Source organism: Pholis gunnellus (genome assembly GCF_910591455.1).
Source record: "Pholis gunnellus genome assembly, chromosome: 11".
Classification (NCBI taxonomy): Eukaryota; Metazoa; Chordata; class Actinopteri; order Perciformes; family Pholidae; genus Pholis; species Pholis gunnellus.
The window spans coordinates 15,199,390-15,223,653 of record NC_136538.1 but is presented as its reverse complement, the minus strand read 5'-3'; the positions used below and the strand labels follow the sequence as shown (position 1 = coordinate 15,223,653).

At 37.5% G+C, this 24,264-nt stretch overlaps 2 protein-coding genes across 2 annotated transcripts; both read left to right on the top strand.

Moving 5' to 3' along the window:
- The first annotated feature begins 2,976 nt into the window (after positions 1-2,976).
- Positions 2,977-5,371, top strand: LOC306703335 (uncharacterized protein). The gene is made up of 7 exons (XM_079169274.1): positions 2,977-3,052; positions 3,276-3,373; positions 3,477-3,511; positions 3,815-3,871; positions 4,132-4,209; positions 4,489-4,563; positions 4,711-5,371. The coding sequence occupies exons 2-7, from the start codon at positions 3,334-3,336 to the stop codon at positions 4,759-4,761; spliced, it is 336 nt and encodes a 111-aa protein (XP_079025400.1). The 5' UTR covers positions 2,977-3,052; positions 3,276-3,333; the 3' UTR covers positions 4,762-5,371.
- Positions 5,372-17,661: 12,290 nt separating this feature from the next.
- Positions 17,662-23,021, top strand: vdac2 (voltage-dependent anion channel 2). Its single transcript, XM_079169094.1, has 9 exons — positions 17,662-17,798; positions 19,006-19,077; positions 19,175-19,224; positions 19,846-19,998; positions 20,109-20,161; positions 20,989-21,216; positions 21,475-21,625; positions 21,710-21,767; positions 22,019-23,021. Exons 2-9 carry the CDS (start codon positions 19,011-19,013, stop codon positions 22,108-22,110), a joined length of 852 nt encoding a protein of 283 aa, XP_079025220.1. The 5' UTR covers positions 17,662-17,798; positions 19,006-19,010; the 3' UTR covers positions 22,111-23,021.
- The last annotated feature ends 1,243 nt before the right edge of the window (positions 23,022-24,264 follow it).

Genomic DNA, 24,264 nt, shown 5'->3' with positions numbered 1-24,264 from the left:
CATGTACTCGATATGAATACTCTACACATGAGCAAAATCTCCAGAGAAATATGATTAGGTTTACTTTCATTTAAACGGGGTTTGGAAGGGATTAATGGCAGTCCTGTTGTTTACTCAGTTTTCAACACGACACAGGCATATACTCCAGAAGAGCAAACCTCTGACATGCAAATCTTCCAGGTAAATTCAAATGAACCAGACAATGGTGCTGTTAGACAGGAGAAAGCAAATATTTGTATCATAACATAATATGCGATGGGATTAGTGTCATGTTTGAAATTCATCCCTCACAGGGCTCACAAATTGGGAGTGATCCTGATGTGCACTACGCCACCATTGGTCATACTCAACATGCAGCAGCCCAGCAGCAGGTAAACCAGACGAGAACTTCTTATTTTGTTTAACACATTATTTAATGAGAGCGGCACCTGAAAACACATCTGACTACATTTGTGTCTTCCTCCTGAAGTTGTATAACTCTGACTGCAAATCTCCTCCAGCAGACAAATGTTCCCGAAGAGAGTGTGACATACAGTACCATTGTAATAAAGGACAGCGTGGGACAAATGGTATGTGATTCATTTCAATGGATTTTGATAACTCAAATGTGTTACTATTGTGGTTATGATTAGTCAATAATTATTCAGCGTTTTCTTCTATTTGCTTGTTTTCTCTCCTTAGATTGAACCAGTAGATGGAAGTGTGATCTACAGCACACTTCACACGAAAACAGAATAAGTGCCAATTATCAGAAAGGATGGGAGGACATTAATCCTGCAAGCATGGCAACGCTGATGAAGTAATTCTGATGTGCACTTCATTAGGTGTATATCTTTCAACTTTTTGGATGAATCAATCAACCCACATTGAGTAAGAGCGGAAGTTTGAATGTTGACCAGAAGCAGATCCGACGCCACTTAAAATGACCGAATTAAGGAAGTGACATTGTGAGTGAAATGGTTTAACTCACTCCATTATCTCTTGGTCCAACTTCTCCAACCATGAGTTGACATCTTGACATTGAATAGTATCATGATCCAGAGAGAACCTGAAAGACACTGTTCACCCCAAAATAAAAATTAAAAAAACACACATTCCTCTTACCTCTCGTGCTATTTATGAATCTAGATTGTTTTGGTGTGAGTTGTGTTGGTGATATCCGCCATAGAAATGTCTGCCTTCTCTCGAGTATAATGGAACTAGATGGCACTCTGCTTGTGGTGCTCAAATTGCCCAAAAACACATTGGAAAAACTCAGCAGCACTGACTCTTTCCAGAAATAATGAAGTGGGGTGAACTGTCCCTTTTATTCATTTTCATCCCCAATCCTCCTCCACACACTGGCTTCAATGAGATCCTCTCGACATACTTCTACAATATCTGATTATCTCATTTTATCAATATTCTCCAGTACATCTAGGGTTCGATTCAGTGGGATAACTTCGGGGTGTAGTGTAATATTGGGCATAATTAAGAAACGGCAGACTCAAAGAAATGAAAATAAACAATGTGATAAGTCTTACTCTTCATTATTGTTGCAAATAAAAACTGAAAATTCTAAAATATAAATTCGTAATATTATTTTTAACTCAAGTATTTTATTGTTGTTTGTTTTTACTTGTTATTTTGTTTCATTAATGGAAACCACTTGAATCCAAATAAGCGTAACTTCGGGAAGAGGAAGAGGAAGAGAGATTTTAACAGTTGAAAAATCAGGAAGTATAAAATGAGTCTGTCAGTGCATCAGTCCATGATGTTTTTTGTCTGACTCTGCTCACTCACCGACATGGATGTTCCTCTCAGAGTTCTTCTCATCATCACCGGACTCACAGGTCAGTCACAAGGGTAACTGTATTTGTATATGTTAAGTCATGTTTGAGCTGTTTATGTCAGATTATGATGGAATGAGTAATTAAATACACTCTGTCATTCTTCAAATGTCACACAGAAGAGTAATACTAAGATGTGTCTCAATGTAATGTTATTTGGAGACAATTGGGTATAAGACACATTATTTTTGCTATATATGCAGTAAAAGGCTGTATCTGTTCTTGTTGCAGGAATTCACAGCATAACTACAGTCAGTAAAGTGTCAGTGAAGGCTGGAGGTTCAATCTCCATCCCATGTCTCTATGACTCACGATATGTAAACCATGTGAAATACTTGTGTAAAGGACGCGCTTGGATCTCCTGCAAGTATGCAGTTAAAACAAACCAAAGAAATTCAAGAAAGTTTTCAATCGCTGATGACAAAACCCAAAGAATCTTCACTGTGACTGTAAATGATCTGACGTATGAAGACACTGATTACTGGTGTATTGTGGAGATTGATGGAGGGTCAGATGTCGGACAGTATTTTCAGCTGTCAGTCACCAGAGGTAAGAGTCCTTAAAATCTTTTCAGCACATTTCCATTTCTTTACACTAACACTTTAGAAGAAAACAAATAAGCAGTGTCTCATTGTTTGCTTTGGAGACTGATTGTTATGAGGCTACCCACAATTTTCTATCGATTTCCCTGAAGGTGCACCCAGTCTCACTGTGGATCATCAGGAGATTACAGGATTTAAAGGACACCAAATAACCATCAAATGCTACTATAGTAACCCTGGAGAAATGCAGTGGTGCAGGCTGGGCAGCTCTTGTGTGACAACTAGATATTCTGGATCAATCGATGGAACAAGAGTTACCATGAATGCAAGTGTCCCCAATGTTTTCACTGTGACTATGAGTGGACTAAAGATAGAGAGCAGCGGCTGGTATCAGTGTGTTAACGGAGACTTACAGATGCCTGTGCATGTAACTGTTACTGAGCAATCTACCACACGTAAGTACTACAATTATAAAAGTAAAACATATATGTTTTAAATGTTTTTGTCCAGTCATTTGTAAATCATTTGATTAAACATAGAAGAGATATAATGAATACATATTGTCATTTTACTCATTATGGTCTTGTTTTGGGTTATAGCCACTGTGACAGATACAAGCAACACCTTATCACCCACTCCTGAGCCTGTGAATCTCACCTCAGCTCAGGGTGAACAGCACAGGTCAGAAGCCTTTGAATTGACATGCAGTATTTAGAGAACTGTGAACATTTAATGGTGAAATACAACAGTTATAAATGAACATCTATATGTATTATAGGAAAAATTAGACTGGTTGGTGTAAAACTAAGACTATAAATGGTGTAGAGTTGTAGTGCGTAATACGGTTGATGAATTCTGTTTAATTACTTTGCATTTTGTGCTTTTATATATATTTATGCTGCAGTGTTTCATCTGAGCTAAAGCAAATCATCATCGCTTTGAGCGTGTTGTTCTTCACTGTGATGGTGACCTTGTTCATCTGGTTCATGTTGAAAAGACACAGTAGGTTGCTGAACTTTGATTAATCCGATTTAAAATATATAATTTTCTTAATATTTTATATTTGCATTGAGAGTAATCAGAGTCTTTACTGTTTCACATTTAGAGCAGAACAAATCATCATCATCAGCCATGACAGAGGTAAGATTCACTTATTTATTTTCACAAAGAAGGCTGTAATGAACCACAGAATAAAGGCACTAGTTTGAGAGTGATCTTTTTTATGATTATACCGCAGTGGTAGGGTGATAATTTAAGTACCAATTATGGTAATTCCTCTCATTATGATTTTTCATTTTAATATTTGAGCAAGCGTGATCATTTTCTAAACTATGATTGTTCATTGCAAATTAAGTTTTATTGAAACTGTGTGAAACTAAATTTAAAGGACATTTATGAACATTTAAAGGACAATCTGAATTATGGTTTGCCCCTTCTACACAGGCTGAAGAGGAAGTAACATACAGTACTGTTAAGCACACGAGGAAAACTTCAAGCCAGGTAATCCATGACTTCAGAGATGATCAAGAAAAATCACATGTACATTTTTCAAAGAATCTACTTTCCCTTTCCATAGCTGTGCAGGCTGCAGGGTTGTACCATTGCATGTATTTCCTGTTTTGCGCAATTTTTTACTTGTACGTTTTTATTAACAAGGGATCCAACAAGTAGATACATTTCTAAGCTGTGATTGTTCGTTGTAAATTAAATTTTATTGAAACTGTGTGAAACTAAATTTAAAGGAATTTTTGGCTACACAGGCTACACAGCCTTCTACACAGGCTGAAGAGGAAGTAACATACAGTACTGTTAAGCACAAGAGGAAAACTTCAAGCCAGGTAATCCATGACTTCAGAGATGATCAAGAAAAATCACATGTACATTTTTCTACTTGTACGTTTTCATTAATAAGGGATCCAACAAGTACTTGAAAATAAAAGACAAACAGGACATGATTTGTATTGCAAAATGCAAGTATTCTTAAGGACGTATTGGAACGTTTAATATAATATCTTAATATGCCATTCCCAATTGCAACGAAATAAAACAATGTGTAATTCATCAAAAACAGACAATGCTTAGTCCTCTCCTTCATATCTTTCACCTCTCTTACCCAGAGGTCAACTGCTGAGAGGGATGTGGACGTGACGTATAGTTCTGTGGTTTCCATGAGGCAACTAAATGTTGAAAGGGTAAATATTAACAAAACCGAAGCTCACATGCTTATGTTCACTACTTTTTTTTATATTTTGTTGTTGGACCTTTTTAAAGATTTTGTAACTTTTTTCCCAGACTGAGAAATTTTAATTTTGTCATTTTTTACTTCTTTTTTCCAACAGATTGAAGCAAATGACGACAATGTTACATACAGCACATTGGCTAAGCACTAGTGCTGCTTACCACACGTTACCCCTGGTTGTTCCACCTTGCCCTACTTTTTCCCGTTCTGCACACATTTCAAAGAAGCTTTTCCCTTGTTTGCTGTGTTTTTTACAATACCATTGACACCACAAGTCTTGGGTGTAACTGTTGTATTATTTAGTAGCCCTAAAGCTCACATAAGCATGTTATCCTGACACATAGTGCATAGTTTCCATGTGTCTAAACATCTCAAATCCATCTTGCAAAATGTATTTTACCTATCCATGTGTCAAATTGCAATGTGTCAAGCTCACTCACTGTACTGTATCTCATAAAAACAAAGTTACTTCTTAAATATGACCTTTTTCTTATCCTTGATTTAATTTCACTGCAGACACACCTGGTGGAGAATCTGCTCTCCTCTGTAGTTTGATCGTGTTTCCTGTTTGTAATACTTTATGATGAGTTGGTATAAACCTCTCTAGTGAACTTCTGCTAGTGTTAACAGTAGCTAACACTTTCAGATAGCTATTTCTAAACCTCACCTCAACCATGACACAGTCACAGCAATGATCAATGCATACTTTACATCATCTCCAAATCTTCCCCTTGTATTATTTTTTTAGATTCATAATACAGCCAGCCATTTAATTTAATCATTAAGATCTCACCTGTGAGCCAGCAGCTCGCCCTGCCAGGCTGCAGCTAACAAGAATTATCTGATGAAATCGGACAATGCCAGTTGGGCATGCTAAGGCAAATTCAATTACAAATACTGTCCATGATCTACCGACTCATCCAATAACAACCCGACTGTTGATCCTCATGTGAAACAATCACATGATGAGGAGTTGTCTTAGTTTACTAAACTAAAAGACAAATTAATGTGAAAGATTTTAAAAGACCCTTTTAAAGACCCAATGTCCTCCATCTTTCGTGATCATTTTCAACAATATTAAAGTTGGGTGATGTAAAAATGTCATGTCTGATCACTTAACACACACATATCACCTTACACCTGAAGTTTAAATCCAAAACCTATTTACTGCTGCTAATTATGTCCAGCAATAATATTACGTTCAATTTTCTGTTGTATTATTTAAATACTAATCACTTTGTATTTGCAGCCTTTCATTTGTCTCAATGGCATTACTGTCAGGGCTCCAACCAGCCTCAAAGCATTGTACACCTGATGGTAAATCCCACTGGAAGTGTTCAAATAGCCCTGTACTGCCACCTTCAGTTTGTTTGTAACTACTATCACTGCTGAACTTACACACATTTAAAAATAAATAAAATTTTGAACGCTCTGTTTTTTGTGTTGGTGGTCACTTCCTTGTCAAAGGTCCATTCAGCTGCTTCAGTTTAAGGGTTGTAGTTTTGTGCATGTTGGCTCACACTGTCATAGCTCACTGGGGCACTTGAATCAAATGGTGCCATTGTTAATGTTTATAGTAAGACCTGTGCTTTTTATGTCAAAATGTCTGCTGTGAAAAATGTTTTAAATTAATTCATGTTAGGGCTCATAAACTGGGAGTGATCCTGTAGTGTCTCCGCCACCATTGTTCCTCATCAACATGTTGCAGACCGAGAGCAAACCAGATTGAAAAATAAATAAAGATGTGGTGTCGGGAAATCTATTTGTAAGACATGTAGAGTCAGAGGAAGTAGCTTTTTTTGAAAACAGCATAGCTGTCTTGATCAACGGACGTCAACCTCCTTCATTTGTACCCCTTGTTCCCTTCACTCAACAAAGTCTAAACGTTGCCACTGTACCTGGTTATCTTCAGTATTTTGTATCAGTCATCACCAGTGCCTCCAGTGTTCCCAAAAGGAGGTTTCCAGATATTATGGAGAATATCCACTCACCAGATAGTAGATGGATGGAGTACTTACTGTGTACAATGCTTACTAATATTAACAGGAACAAAATACCATGTGATGCAATATTTACTAACAGTTGCTATTGCATACTAACTAAGATATAGGTGGTAGAGTGCTGTACAGAAGTCTGCCAGTGTCATTGGTTCATGTTGTTTTGTCTGACATTATAAACATGTTATATTTCATAAATTCTGGACACATATAATTTAATATACAAAACATTGGGTATGAATAGCTAAAACACGAAAATCATCAAAGGGAACAACACAAACAGTGTATCTGTTGAAATGTTGTTTTTCTTCTTGTTTCTTGCAAATGGATTTCTAAAATTTCTGTTCGATAAAATACAAGTGGTTATATTGTGCTTGTGGATTTCTATCAAGAGAATACAGTAACCATATGAAATGCTAAATATATTAATGGAGATGAATATTTTATTCTAAATCAACGGTTTAGTCTTTTGCTCCTTCGACACAGGCTGAAGAGGAGATCACTTACTGTAATGTTGGGTACATGAGAAAAAATATCAACCCAGGTAACCTAAACACACAAAGAACAAGTTGAATAAGGTCACACAATGACATTTAAAACTAACTTCTTATTCCACCAGGTGCAGCTGAATAAAACAGTTTGGAATCCATCAAAATCCATCTGTTTCATATATGTCTCTCACCCAGAGGTTATATCCTAAAAGTGATGTGGACGTGATGTACAGCTCTGTGCTTCCTGTATTTCAGTCATTTCAAATATGTTAATTCTGTACTTTCTAAATCATTTAGCTCTAATTTAAGATCTTTTTTTTAATGTATTTACTGGACTTCATACCCAGTCTAAAATAAAATATATTAGGGAAGTACACTCTGGTTGCATAGATATTTATTTAGATAATCTAACTAACCAATGAAAGGCAACTTCCTTACAGAGGAAGACAGAATTGAACTGTTGCATTTGCATATTTATGAAATTTAGAAAGTAGTCTTGCCGTGCACTGGTTCATGTTGATTTGCCTGCTCACTCACCAACATGGCTGTTCATCTTAGCTTTCTTCTCATCCTCACTGGACTCACAGGTCAGCGACTAGAATCATTTTATAATTGAGTATATATTGTATGCTTCTAATGGTCATGTCAGAAGATGATAATAATGCTAACTTTCAGTTAGACAAGTAATCATCTCTAGTTTTGGATTTGATTGATTTTTAAAACAACAATGATCTAATATGTAAAACAACAGCTAATTTTAACATCTACAACACATGCCAGTCATATGAAGGAAGATTATTGTCAGTAAATACAACCATTAAAATGCTTTGCTTGTTCTTGTTGCAGGAATTCACAGCATAACTACAGTCAGTAAAGTGTCAGTGAAGGCTGGAGGTTCAATCTCCATTCCATGCCTGTATGACTCACAATATGTAAACCATGTGAAATTCTTGTGTAAAGGAACAGATTGGTCCTCCTGCGATTATGCAGTTAAAACAAACCAAAGAAATTCAGGAAGGTTTTCAATCTCTGATGACAAAACCCAAAGAATCTTCACTGTGACTGTAAATGATCTGACGTATGGAGACACTGATTATTACTGGTGTATTGTGGAGATTAATAGAGGGCCAGATGTCGGACAGTATTTTCAGCTGTCAGTCAACAGAGGTAAGAGTCCTTAAAGTCTTTTCAGCACATTTCCATTTCTTTACACTAACACTTTAGAAGAAAAAAAATAAGCAGGGTCTCATTGTTTGCTTTGGAGACTGATTGTTATGAGGCTACCCACAATTCTCTATCGATTTCCCTGAAGGTACACCCAGTCTCACTGTGGATCATCAGGAGATTACAGGATTTAAAGGAGACCATATAACCATCAAATGCTACTATAGTTACCCTGGAGAAATGCAGTGGTGCAGGCTGGGCAGCTCTTGTGTGACAACTAGATCTTCTGGATCAATCGATGGAACAAGAGTTACCATTAATGCAAGTGTCCCAAATGTTTTCACTGTGACTATGAGTGGACTAAAGATAGAGAGCAGCGGCTGGTATCAGTGTGTTAACGGAGACTTACACATGCCTGTGCATGTAACTGTTATTGAGCCATATACCACACGTAAGTACTACAATCATAAAAGTAAAACATATATGTTTTAAATGTTTTTGTCCAGTCATTTGTAAATCATTTGATTTAACATAGAAGAGATATAATGAATACATATTGTCATTTTACTCATTATGGTCTTGTTTTGGGTTATAGCCACTGTTAGATACAAGTAACACCTTATCACCCACTCCTGAGCCTGTGAACCTCACCTCTGTTTTTACAGAAGCAACACCTACCACACCTCAGGGTGAACAGCACAGGTCAGAAGCCTTTGAATTGACATGCAGTATTTAGAGAACTGTGGACATTTAATGGTGAAATACAACAGTTATAAATGAACATCTATATGTATGTTTATGTATTAAAGGAACAATTAGACTGGTTGGTGTAAAACTAAGACTATAAATGGTGTAGAGTTGTAGTGTGTAATACGGTTGATGAATTCTGTTTAATTACTTTGCATTTTGTGCTTTTATATATATTTATGCTGCAGTGTTTCACCTGAGCAAAAGAAAATCATCATCGCTTTGAGCGTGTTGTTCTTCACTGTGATGGTGACCTTGTTCATCTGGTTCATGTTGAAAAGACACAGTAGGTTGCTGAACTTTGATTAATACGATTTATAATATATAATTTTCTTAATATTTTATATTTGCATTGAGAGTAATCAGAGTCTTTACTGTTTCACATTTAGAGCAGAACAAATCAGCATCATCAGCCATGACAGAGGTAAGATTCACTTATTTATTTTCACAAAGAAGGCTGTAATGAACCACAGAATAAAGGCACTAGTTTGAGAGTGGTCTTTTTTATGATTATACCGCAGTGGTAGGTTGATAATTTAATTATATTTAAGTTGATAAAGAATATACTATCACTTTGCAGAAGTTCCACGGAACAACACTGTACCATTGCAGATGTATACCTAATATGTCGATGAGATAGAATAGATACCACAGTAAACATGATCAGACTTAACTGAGCAGTGTCCCAATTATGGTAATTCCTCTTGTTATGACTTTTTATTTTAATATTTGAGCAAGCGTAATCATTTTCTAAGATGTGATTGTTTGTTGTAAATTAAGTTTTATTGAAACTGTGTGAAACTAAATTTAAAGGACATTTATGAACATTTAAAGGACAATCTGAATTTTGGTTTGCCCCTTCTACACAGGCTGAAGAGGAAGTAACATACAGTAACGTTAACCACACGAGGAAAACTTCAAGCCAGGTAATCCATGACTTCAGAGATGATCAAGAAAGATCACATGTACATTTTTCTACTTGTACGTTTTTATTAATAAGGGATCCAACAAGTAGTTGAAAATAAAAGACAAACAGGACATGATTTGTATTGCAAAATGCAAGTATTCTTAAGGACGTATTGGCACGTTTAATATAATATCTTAATATGCCATTCCCAATTGCAACGAAATAAAACAATGTGTAATTCATCAAAAACAGACAATGCTTAGTCCTCTCCTTCATATCTTTCACCTCTCTTACCCAGAGGTCAACTGCTGAGAGAGATGTGGACGTGACGTATAGTTCTGTGGTTTTCATGAGGCAACTAAATGTTGAAAGGGTAAATATTAACAAAACCGAAGCTCACATGCTTATGTTCACTACTTTTTTTAAATGTTTTGTTGTTGGACTTTTTTAAAGATTTTGTAACATTTTCCCAGACTGAGACATTTTAATTTTGTCATTTTTTACTTCTTTTTTCCAACAGGTTGAACCAAATGACGAGAATGTTACATACAGCACATTGGCTAAGCACTAGTGCTGCTTACCACACGTTACCCCTGGTTGTTCCACCTTGCCCTACTTTTTCTTGTTCTGCACACATTTCAAAGAAGCTTTTCCCTTGTTTGCTATGTTTTTTACAATACCATTGACACCACAAGTCTTGGGTGTAACTGTTGTATTATTTAGTAGCCCTAAAGCTCACATAAGCATGTTATCCTGACACATAGTGCATAGTTTCCATGTGTCTAAACATCTCAAATCCATCTTGCAAAATGTATTTTAACTATTCAGGTGTCAAATTGCAATGTGTCAAGCTCACTCACTGTACTGTATCTCATAAAAACACACACTTAACACACACATATCACCGAACACCTGAAGTTTAAATCCAAAACCTATTTACTGGTGCTAATTATGTCCAGCAATAATATTAATTTCAATTTTCTGTTGTATTATTTAAATACTTATCACTTTGTATTTGCTGCCTTTCATTTGTCTCAATGGCATTACTGTCAGGAACCAGCCTCAAAGCATTGTAAACCTGATGGTAAAACCCACTGCAAGTGTTCAAATAGCCCTGTACTGCCACCTTCAGTTTGTTTATAACTACTGTCACGACTGAACTTACACACATTTAAAAACAGTTAACTTTGAACCCTCAGTCAGCTGCTTCAGTCTAAGGGTTGTAGTTTTGTGCATGTTGGCTCACACTGTCATAGCTCACTGGGGCACTTGAATCAAATGGTGCCATTGTTAATGTTTATAGTAAGACCTGTGCTTTTTATGTCAAAATGTCTGCTGTGAAAAATGTTTTAAATTAATTCATGTTAGGGCTCATAAACAGTGATCCTGTAGTGTGCTCCGCCACCATTGTTCCTCATCAACATGTTGCAGACCGAGAGCAAACCAGATTGAAAAATAAATAAAGATGTGGTGTCGGGAAATCTATTTGTAAGACATGTAGAGTCAGAGGAAGTAGCTTTTTTTGAAACAGCATAGCTGTCTTGATCAACGGACGTCAACCTCCTTCATTTGTACCCCTTGTTCCCTTCACTCAACAAAGTCTAAACGTTGCCACTGTACCTGGTTATCTTCAGTATTTTGTATCAGTCATCACCAGTGCCTCCAGTGTTCCCAAAAGGAGGTTTCCAGATATTATGGAGAATATCCACTCACCAGATAGTAGATGGATGGAGTACTTACTGTGTACAATGCTTACTAATAACAACAGGAACAAAATACCATGTGACTACATGCAATATTTACTTCATCAGCCAACTTATGTGATGCAACTACCTTGCTTAGGAGGAGGCAAGTTTCTAACAGTTGCTATTGCATATTAACTAAGATAAAGGTGGTACAGTGCTGTACAGAAGTCTGCCTGTGTCATTGGTTCATGTTGTTTTGTCTGACATTATAAACATGTTATATTTCATAAATTCTGGACACATATAATTTAATATACAAAACATTGGGTATGAGTTGCTAAAACACGAAAATTATCTGAAGGAACAACACAAACAGTGTATCTGTTGAAATGTTGTTTTTCTTCTTGTTTCTTGCAAATGGATTTCTAATATTTCTGTTCGATAAAATACAAGTGGTTATAATGTGCTTGTGGATTTCTATCAAGAGAATACAGTAACTATATGAAATGCTAAATATATTAATGGAGATGAATATTTTAATCTAAATCAACGGTTTAGTCTTTTGCTCCTTCAACACAGGCTGAAGAGGAGATCACTTACTGTAATGTTGGGTACATGAGAAAAATATCAACCCAGGTAACCTAAACACACAAAAAACAAGTTGAATAAGGTCACACAATGACATTTAAAACTAACTTCTTATTCCACCAAGTGCAGCTGAATAAAACAGTTTGGAATCCATCAAAATCCATCTGTTTCATATAAGTCTCACCCAGAGGTTATATCCTAAAAGTGATGTGGACGTGATGTACAGCTCTGTGCTTCCTGTATTTCAGTCATTTCAAATATGTTAATTCTGTACTTTCTAAATCATTTAGCTCTAATTTAAGATCTTTTTTTTAATGTATTTACTGGACTTCATACCCAGTCTAAAATAAAATATATTAGGGAAGTACACTCTGGTTGCATAGATATTTATTTAGATAATCTAACTAACCAATGAAAGGCAACTTCCTTACAGAGGAAGACAGAATTGAACTGTTGCATTTGCATATTTCTGAAATTTAGAAAGTAGTCTTGCCGTGCACTGGTTCATGTTGATTTGCCTGCTCACTCACCAACATGGCTGTTCATCTTAGCTTTCTTCTCATCCTCACTGGACTCACAGGTCAGCGACTAGAATCATTTTATAATTGAGTATATATTGTATGCTTCTAATGGTCATGTCAGAAGATGATAATAATGCTAACTTTCAGTTAGACAAGTAATCATCTCTAGTTTTGGATTTGATTGATTTTTAAAACAACAATGCCCTAATATGTAAAACAACAGCTAATTTTAACATCTACAACACATGCCAGTCATATGAAGGAAGATTATTGTCAGTAAATACAACCATTAAAATGCTTTGCTTGTTCTTGTTGCAGGAATTCACAGCATAACTACAGTCAGTAAAGTGTCAGTGAAGGCTGGAGGTTCAATCTCCATTCCATGCCTGTATGACTCACAATATGTAAACCATGTGAAATTCTTGTGTAAAGGAACAGATTGGTCCTCCTGCGATTATGCAGTTAAAACAAACCAAAGAAATTCAGGAAGGTTTTCAATCTCTGATGACAAAACCCAAAGAATCTTCACTGTGACTGTAAATGATCTGACGTATGGAGACACTGATTATTACTGGTGTATTGTGGAGATTAATAGAGGGCCAGATGTCGGACAGTATTTTCAGCTGTCAGTCACCAGAGGTAAGAGTCCTTAAGGTCTTTTAAGCACATTTCCATTTCTTTACACTAACACTTTAGAAGAAAAAAATAAGCAGGGTCTCATTGTTTGCTTTGGAGACTGATTGTTATGAGGCTACCCACAATTTTCTATCAATTTCCCTGAAGGTACACCCAGTCTCACTGTGGATCATCAGGAGATTACAGGATTTAAAGGAGACCATATAACCATCAAATGCTACTATAGTAACCCTGGAGAAATGAAGTGGTGCAGGCTGGGCAGCTCTTGTGTGACAACTAGATCTTCTGGATCAATCGATGGAACAAGAGTTACTATCAATGCAAGTGTCCCCAAAGTTTTCACTGTGACTATGAGTGGACTAAAGATAGAGAGCAGCGGCTGGTATCAGTGTGTTAAGGGAGACGTACAGATGCCTGTGCATGTAACTGTTACTGAGCCATCTACACCTGTATCTTTCTCAGGTACAGTCATTTGTCATTTTTTTTAATTTAATATTCTTTATTTATAAGAGATATTTGGATTCATAAATGTAATTTTACTCTCGTATTAATTGTCTTGTTTTTGGTTGTATTCATAATTACAGCAAAAAGCAATTCATTACCTTATCACTCACTCATGAGCCTGTGCATATTTTTGCAGAAGCAACACCTACCACAGCTCAGGGTCAGAAGCCTTCACATCTACATGCAAATACATTATTGGATTGTTTAAGAAAGTCTTATTTTTAATTCCTGCATTATGTGCTTTATTAAATGTATGCTGCAGTGTTTCAGTTATCCTAAAGGGCTTCATCATCCGTTTGACTTTGCTGATCTTTGTTGTGATGGTGACATTGTTCATCTGGTTTATGTTCAAAAGACACAGTAAGTTTATGCTGAATTTTGATGAATCCAATTCATGCCAAAACAGTTTTATTATTTGTAAATAGTTTACCCTAATTGTAGAATATTGTGTATTATTGTTATTTAGCATTGATAGTCTTAATTGGATTTTTTTATTGCTTCACTTTTAGAACAGAACAAAGCAGAGTCATCAGCCACAACAACGGTACAGAAAGATATGTTGATTCATTTACAAAGAAGGAGACACACTATCATGGCCATTTGCTTAATTTAACACTGCAGTGATAGCAAGTGCGATAAATAGTGCACATTGCAGAGACACTACTGCATTGTCCCTTTGCAGGTGCAGGATTACAATGTTGAAAATCAAATAGTTATATTACATAAAATATATCTTGATCATTCATATCATTGTTGTGTATCTTTCAATAGAACCTTGTTTGAGAGGAGAGCATTGAGAGAAACTTAGTTGAGCACATCTGTGATCACAAATATAGTAATAGTTCCTACTTGCCATGAATGTTCTGTCCTCTGCTCCTCAAACACAGGCTAAAGAGGAAGTAGCATGCTGTACTATTAAGAAAAAGAGAAAAACTGTGTAAAAATGATTGGGGCTGAACCGTATGTTCCTTTTTTTATTTTTAGCAAGATCCTCCTCAAGATTATTAATATTTATTTTACTTTGACTATTTATAGAATACGGTTTTAGTAAACTCTTCTGGTAATTCGTCTGATCATGTGTTTCCCTTAAAAAGGAATTATTTATATAAATGGTTCATGATTACTATTTTAACAAAGATCATGTTTATGTTATCTAATCTGATCTAGTCATATAAAATGGTGTATTTGCCTTCATTTAAGTAACATTTGGTTTGCTCCTTCATCAGGTTGAAGAGGAGGTGACGTACTGCAATGCACATCAGAAAAACGTCAGATGAGGTAGCCGTGAACCAAGTAGACCACAAGTACCCTCAAATAGCATTTATTTTTTCATTATACACACTTGTATTTGAATGAAGCAAAAATAGCAAAAAAAGTTTGTTCAATTGATCTGTTTCACGTTTGTCTCTTCTCTCTTACTCAGTGATGTGGAAGTGATGTACAACTCTGTGGTAATTGTAGAATGAAAAACTGTACAAAGGGTCAAATTTAAGAGATCCAAAGCCAGCCTCACACTGTTTCTCACATACACACAGTGATGCTTTTTCCCACATTTTATGGATGTCAATGTCTGTCTGACAGTCACATCACCACTTTGATCCAGAGTGAAATATCAGAACAGCTATTGGATTGATTATTACAATATTTAGTACAGACATTCCTGGTGTCCAGAGGATGCACCCAAACAACTTTTGTTGATCCCTTAACTTTCAATCTAGCGCCATTATCAGGTCAAACATTATTGACAAAGCTATGGCATTCCCATCAGCCTCATTTTTGCTTTGTGTTTTAATTAGCAAATGTTTGCATGGTTACAAGCTATGATGAACATGGTAAACATTCCTGCTAAATATCAGTATGTTAGCATTGTTATTGTGGACATGTTAAAATGCTAAAGTTAGCATTTAGCTCAAATCACCATTGTGCCTAAGTACAGCCTCACAGAGCTGTTACTATGGCGGTAGACTCTTCGACTGGTTTTTCTTTAAACGTTCTTCCTAATTGTCATTTTTTCTTCTGTTCTGCAACAGGTTGAAGTAAAAGACGAAGATGTAACACAACGTTGGCCCAGCAGCAGCAAAACCTGTAAATGTTTCCCCTACTACTCATACATCTTATCTGTCTCACAAGACTCTTTTTTTAGATGATCGCAACATCCAAAAGCATCGACAAAAGCATTCAACATACTCAGAAATGATCCTTTCCACTCATAAGAGGTTAAGAGCATCTTAAGAAGCTCCAGAACTTGCAGGAGCTTTTATTGTTTGTATTAATTTTAGTCTGCATTTTTATCATGAACGCTGATGTTGTTTAAGTGACTTTTATTACAGAGAGATTGATTTAACAATCAATCTCTCTGTATCTTTTGTTATTATCCTCCTTCCCTGTCTAGTATATTCATCTCTTCTGGCTGAAATGCCACTTTCCTAATGTTATTTTTGCAGTTTCCATATCTTCTCTTTCTTTTTATTTATGGTGCCACAGCATGCTTATAGGTTTAATATAGAACGTGTGCATTCAGGAAGACTGTATATTAAAACATTAGTCTTAAAATGAATAGGCTATAAATACTGATGTAATCACAGGACTTTAAGCACAATTACAGCAATAAAGACATAACGAATAAAATGTCATTATACACAATTCATGTTATTCAAACATTTTCAAACTTATCCATCATATTATTGACTTGATTGATTAGGCATACTATAAGACTACAAATAAACAAATAAATTGGGCATATATTTGGTGATTTGTGACTTGTGAACATTACAAACTATATGCTTCATGACAATCTAATGTTCACATTAGACACTTCAATTTCAAAGCATTGACTGAAGGCAGGAAAACATTATCATTGGCATAGGTATTGGTGGGAGGGTGATGTTGTGAAAGCTTTATTGTCTATTTTACTATTGGATATACCAGGGCTAAAAGTTGCAATTGTTTCTACTGTCATGTTTTAATAAATAAATACATTTCAGTCTATATGCTTGAAGTTATTCTAAAAAATTGTATACTAGATTAATTCTGCAGTTGTGAGCTTCTGCCACATGTTGGAATACAATTGGTCTTTTGTTTAGAAATTTTGGGTCCACTGAATTTGCACCTACGGTATATGTACATTATTGCAAGTGTTGGAGAAGCTACTTTGAAAATGTAAATGTGGAAGCTGAAAGCACGTCGTTCTTGGAAGTACAGCAAAACTGTTTTTTCTTGGAAGCAGCCAAGCTACACATACAAATTAGTTTAGGTATAGCCGTTAGGTAGGATGCCAAAGTATGATGCACAGATGCACAGAATATTGTGTGCATTAAACTACCATGCAAAACCAACCTAGACTGCATGTACACAATAAGAGGTTATTTAAAGCAGTACAGCTAAAGTGTCATAGTGGCAGAAATTGGCTTTCATACTTTGTTACTTATACTTTGTGCACACTGCGTTTTAGTGTTTTAATGACTGTTTTTAATGTTTCAATCAATGTTCTTAAATGTTTTTAAATTTCCCTTTCTTTTGCCTTATGTTTTGGTGCTTTTAATGGTTTTATGTGAAGCACTTTGAATTGCCTTGTTGTTGAAATGTGCTATACAAATAAACTTGCCTTGCCTTGCCACACAACACTTTTTTTTTTTTATTTTAGCCTAAATACTTTTTAGAAAGAAACTGTATCTGTCACATACCTTCTTATATACAGTCTATGGGTCATGCTAAATAAAAAAAATATCCCAGCCTTGACGTCACCATGCCGTGACGTGAACCATTTTTAGACAGGCATCTCTGCGGCCGCCCCGGGGTCCTTGGCCGGGCTGTGATAGGTCTGGATTTTATTGCAGTGCAGTCTCCTTCAGCTCGCCCTTCTACCGGTGACGCCTGTTTCAGCCGTGTGGTGTGTGGAACATCTCTAATAAAGTCACTTTAGTTCACCACTCGCCCCATCCTCTACTGGTAAGAGAGCTATTCATTCCGCATGACGCTGTTACTCAACTCCATAACAAGCAGGAAGTAGTGTTTAAGCTCGCTTTGCGCACACCGGTACTCTGCAGGCTAGCTAAGTTAGCTAAGCTAGCTGCACTCGGCATGCTGCGTCTGACACATGACAAGTTAAAGCAACGTGTTACATGCCAGGTTTGCTTTGAATTTCACATCTCATGCTGCTGATAAATCGGTGGGTGTTCTGCATAGCGACTTTATCTAAGAAAAGTTTGACAACTTACTACTTAAACTTAAACAATCATTTCGTTTACTCCCCCCTAGGGCCTAGTTAGCAGCAGTTAGCTGGCAGATAACTCGAGTGAGCTGGTTAATTACCCCCATCCCACTAATTGGCACCGACATGTGCCTGGCCACGCCTAGCTGTCCCTGCCAAATTCACGTAAAGGAGTAACGTTAGTTTGATAAGAGCCAGGCCTGAAATAGGCACTCCAGTGCGGCAAAATGGCTCCTCTCTCGCTCAGTAACCTTGTCCATCGGCTGTCAAACACTTGCACTGCTGTGACTACCTGGAGCACTGTGATGCTGTCACTGTGCCAGACGCGTAACCAACTTTGTGATAGCGAAAGTATACGTATCCCCACTGGCACTCTCAACTTGGCAACTTAAAAACTTTTGCTAGATTAATGACAGGATATTGGTTATGAATGCACACTAATGCAAAGCTAGCTTTCTACTCAACAGGTGCAGCAACCACAGGAAGAACAGAAAGTGTAGCAATTTACATCTTCATATAAATCAGGCTTGTTTTCTAAAGATTTAAGAACAAATGCATCTTCTACACCAGACTGTATTTTTGCTTAAAGCTAGAGGGTAAGAAGTGTATAGCCTGAAAACATAGTTTATACCAGTATTTCTATACTGTAACCTCACAATACAATACATGTGTGTGAGTATGAGTGGTGCACTCATTAGAGACGGCACTTCCTGCCCTTAACTCCAACTATTGACATAAATATTTATGTCAGACATTTTCCTGACAGCTTGCTACAGCTTAATTTACGGACCTTGCATTTTGTGGCAGTTGCTAAATCCATCATGAAAATTAGTAATTGCTTTTTTGTAGTCTACGTTATTGCTTTGTGTTTTTGTATTGTACAAAAGCTGGTGGGTAGAACTGTACTTAATGTTAGAAGAATAATTATGTTGCTTCTGTCCACAGATACAATGGCTGTGCCTCCCTGCTACGCTGACCTGGGCAAGTCTGCCAAGGACATCTTCAACAAAGGCTATGGTATGGTTTCTTACAGCTTGACCAAGTGGCACCGATGTGACAATGTACCGCCAATGCTTGTCGATATCCTGGATAAGCTTTGATTGTTTTTCTTCAGGATTTGGCTTGGTGAAGCTGGATGTCAAGACAAAGTCAGCCAGTGGAGTGGTAAGCTCATTTCTTTTTGGGTTGAGAATAGAAAACTAGAATATTCTTCAGAGTAACTAAAGTGATGTAACGGCACATTCTAGTTGCAAAGGAGAAAGTAGATTTTTGCAATTTGAAAGTTATTGCAATTCATGTTTATTACACTTCCTTGCTCTGGTTAAAGAAGACTTTATTGGCATTGTTGTTCCAACAATGCCAATACATTTTTCTTCACGCTCATCCGTGTAGATTACAAAGGTTTCAATTGTCTGTAAAAAAAATTGGTAAAACAAGGCATTTAAACAGTTCCCAAAGCACAAGGTAACATCTTCATATTGTGTGTTTTGTCTGTGCAACAGCCTGAAGCTGAATGGTAATACATTTTCCTGTCATGCCAAACAGAAGTGCAAAGTCCCACATTTAAGAAGCCCAAACCTGCGACTGTTTGGCTTAATAAGCTATCTACTTGAACGTGAACGTTGCCAATTAGTTGTTTCAGCTGTCTTGATGACACAATTATTTTAGTTTCTAACTTAGCTTTAAAAAGAAGAGAAGTAGTCAAAGTATGACTGACTGCCAAATGTAATGACTGATCAATTTATGACTTTCTTTTCATCCATTGTATTTCATCTGAATTTGCAGGAATTCAAAACAGCTGGTTCCTCCAACACTGATACCAGCAAAGTTGCGGGCAGCCTGGAAACTAAATACAAGAGGGCCGAATACGGCCTGACCTTCACTGAGAAGTGGAACACGGACAACACCTTGGGAACAGAAATCACTATTGAAGATCAGGTCAGGAAAATATTCAGACTTTTTACACACCTGCTATTTAACCCAGTGAGCATGACGGCGCAACATCCATTTATTTTGTTTGTCAAATGGTTTTCTATTGTTTCTCACAGATCGCCAAGGGACTGAAGTTGACTTTTGACACAACCTTCTCACCAAACACTGGGTACGATGATGGTTCTGATAAATAAATGTATAACTAATTGAAAAGTTGGTTCCATGTGGATTTTACTCTGCCTGTTGCGTCTCAACAAGAGTCATTTTGGCAACCCGATCTGTGCCGTACATGCTTCTGAAGAGTGTAGTTGTCGGCCATGTGACCCCAGTCCCAATATGGAACAAGTCTATTGTATCACATTACTGTGATTGGCTTTTTGCACATACACAACGCTTACCAGTGTGCTCAGCTGCTCCTACAGTCCTTGTGTGTTTGCTTTATTAGAGGCGTAAAATCACATGAGGACTACGGCACATGTTCCAGAGGAAGCGTTTCCTCTTTCATACTGAGTGTGGGAAGGTTGATTGTAGTTATGTTGCTACATCGAGAAGGCGTGTTTTAAGGCTACAGTGTCGTCCTCAGACTGGGAAGTAAACACCAGCACTTTAACAGTATCTCCCAAACTGGACGTGAGCTAATTCAAAGCCAAGATGGTGAAATAGTTGAAGTGGCCTTTGGGTAGAAAAAAAAGAAAACCCTTTTCCTGTTTGCTACTTATGTTGAGAATTATCTCTAGGAGGTCACTCGTCTATGACAGTGGTCCCTAAGGTGCCTTTCATAACACCCTGGAATGCCTCGAGGACAGACCAAGGCTGCCAACATTTTTTTTTTCATTTCTGTTTTTTGATGCTTTTATTTTTTATAAATGTTTCAACACATAAAAAAAAAAAAAGTTAAAACAACACTACTGCTGCAGGAAATGTAGCCTGACCCACTTGTATATCATCTGATGCCTAATCTTAACTTTCACTTAAAGTTGTGTTTCTCATCAACAGCAAGAAGAGTGGCAAAGTTAAGACCGCCTACAAGCGCGAGTTCGTTAACATGGGCAGCGATGTGGACTTTGACTTCGCTGGGCCCACCATCCACGGAGCGGCTGTCGTCGGCTACGAGGGATGGCTCGCCGGTTACCAGATGACCTTCGACACTGCCAAATCCAAGATGACCCAGAACAACTTCGCTATCGGCTACAAGACGGGAGACTTCCAGCTGCACACCAATGTGTATGTATTTACATGAAGGTTCATCTGTGAACCTGCAGTTCACCTAATCTTTGGTCAGAGTGTTTTCAATACCGGTGTCCACCTGACCAGTGACAGACAATCTTCACTGCCCAACCCTCAAAAAAAGAATATTGAAAGCATAGGAAGTGGATGCGTTTCTACGAGCCGATGGCAAAACATCCGACGCTTCTTTAGTTAGAAATTTCAGACTTTACTTTCTGTAGCATGACATCTCTCGTACGCTTATTATCTTTAAAGCAATGACGGCGCTGAGTTCGGAGGCTCCATCTACCAGAAGGTGAGCGACAAACTGGAGACGGCAGTCAACCTGGCCTGGACCGCTGGCAGCAACAGCACACGCTTCGGTATTGCAGCCAAATACCAGCTGGACAAGGATGCCGCCGTCAGCGTAAGTAGTGCAGCAGAGGCTTCCAGAAAATGAAAAATGTGACTTGTCACAAACTGACGTTTGTTTGTTTGTTTTTCTCCATAGGCTAAAGTGAATAACAATAGCCTTGTTGGTGTTGGGTACACCCAGACTCTTAGACCAGGTAAGGTGGTTTCCTACAGGTTCATGGACAGCTGGAGGATGTTTATAGATTTAAGAATACCTCTAATTTGAGTCCTCTCACACGGCACTTCAGTTTTGAGCAAATGCACTTTGAATACCTTGACCTAGAATATAGTCATTTATAGCAACTCTTAGCAGCCTGCGTTGTCCTGTCAGCCCTCTCACACCCCGTGTTTAAGAAGAGTATGTTTTTTCTTGTAAAGGCTAATGTTGGTCCTCTTGCCTGTGCAGGTGTGAAACTCACCCTGTCTGGTCTGGTCGATGGCAAGAACATCAACGCTGGAGGCCACAAGCTGGGTCTGGGCTTGGAACTGGAAGCCTAAGCTAAACATACTGCAAGGGACTCGGGAATATCAGAAGAATCTGGCCTTAAATGTATGTCCAACTCTAACCAGCAATGGGATATCTTGGAGAGATCGGTTCAAAGGCTGCGACAACAAACTCTAACTTGTCAAGTACCTCTTCAAGTTGGTGCTTCTGTCATTGGTATATTTCACCTTTTTGGCTTTTTACTTTGTAGTTGCAGCTGTTCAGGAGACAGTTGGTGGCATATTATTTATACATCATGTCATTTTTTTCTGTCCAACACTGCCATAATAATGAAATCCAATCCCTTTGCCTGTCATCAGCTCTGTGGCTTTATTGTGATAATTCCCAGACAATCGACATCACTTGACTGTTTTGTCTGGTGAGCGTTGTCATACCTCCGTTCTGATTTTACAATCATGACCATCTGATATTCCTTTGTTGTCTTCAGTTTTAATTTACCAACCATGTTAAGTACTCTAGTCCTTTTCTGCTATTTAAATACTGCTGCACCCTTTCTGTTCATGCACACAAGGACAAACTAAAGCTCTGTAATGTTTTCTTTAGCGTCGGCCATCAGGGTTTGTGTTCTGTTAAAGCTGCACATGTGACCTTCCCTTAAACTGGGCAGTTTTTGGGTTGCTTATTGTCGGGTCTGTAAGTTTGAAAGAAACCTGTACACTTGGCCGACCAAGCAGAATTAGTTGGTTTTATTTCCATTCTGTACTAACAGACAGCTAGAGGGTACACGAGTCATGTTCACAGTAATGCCAAATTATCGTTGTACGGAAGAGATGTAACTCAAAGTTGCACTTGTGCACTCTTGGAAAGTGCTTTCCTGTACTGGGCGGTGACAGAGCCCGCAGGAGATCTTGGAGGTCCTTATGTGTATGTATACATTTTCAATAAAGTCTTTGAACTCTACAAATGCATTTTTAATATGATATTACTAACAACTCATTAACAAGCATGTTTGGTTCATTTGAACCTTTCAGAGGCCTGTATCACAGAGGGATGAGATGGGTCCTAGTTTAATGGAATTTATTAGGCACGAGTCAAGAATTGTTTACCAGCTTATCTCACATGTTTACAGGAAGAATAAGGAGCCTCAACCAAATGTTCACATTGTTGTACAGTTCACTTCAGGTTGTTTTGACATCTGCTCAAAAAAATAATGCCATAATCTTTTTGTATATTCAGACTGTTCTGTTCTTTATAACAGAAGTGCACAGCAGTCCAATTTTGAGTTGACACCTGAACTTTAAACAGGTTTATGCCAATCTTTCTTACAAATAAGCTCAAGCGCTGTCAAATTGAATGGAGTGTCACAACTGCTATTTTCAAGTCTTTTAAATGTGGTTGAAGTCTTGGGTGTTGTGTCAATCAAGTATTTTCAGGAACTTTACTTGTAACCAAGATGCAGTGTGTTTGAAGGGATATTTTGGATAACGTCACTGTTACTCCACTTTGTTTTATGAATATTTGTCTACACACGAGTAGATGGAGGTGCTTATGTCTCGTGTGAAGGCTCAAAACCTTTCGAGAGGTTGCAGTGAAACAAAGCCAAAAGGTCACCAACTAAGACATGTTCTTACAAAGCAGCAAAATAAGTTATACGTGTAGTAACGAGACTGAGTTATTCCAAGGTTACAGGAAATATGTTGGATGTAGTCTTGTCAGTCTATGAATGGTCCCCCTGACTGGTTGCAGTTGCCTCGTCGTAGCTGCCCCACAGTGCTGCCTGGATGTTGTGCACAGTACATGGCAGCAAAACGTTTGATTTACTGTCAATGGCACTGCCTGTGTTAAATGATTGTTGCTATTGATCTACAGCAACCCTCAGCAGTTGGTCTCAACATCTGATGGATGGCGGTTTCAATGGCGAAGCAGCAACACTGCAGTAAGTGGAGTGGTTTATTGCCAGAGAGGGGAAATCAAACGACTGTCGGTGATGAATACAGTGGCTCAGTCAGAAACAGCACGTCAGTATTAAGCACACCATTGACTTGTCAATTGCAGACAGACCAGAGGTTCAGCCACAATAGAAATTGGTGAGGAGGCCAGCAAACGTATTCAGTGGATTGATATTGCATTTATTTTTCAGCACATACCAAAGCAAATAAAAGTAACTTTGCATATTTTACATTCATGATTAAATTATTGAAGTGGTA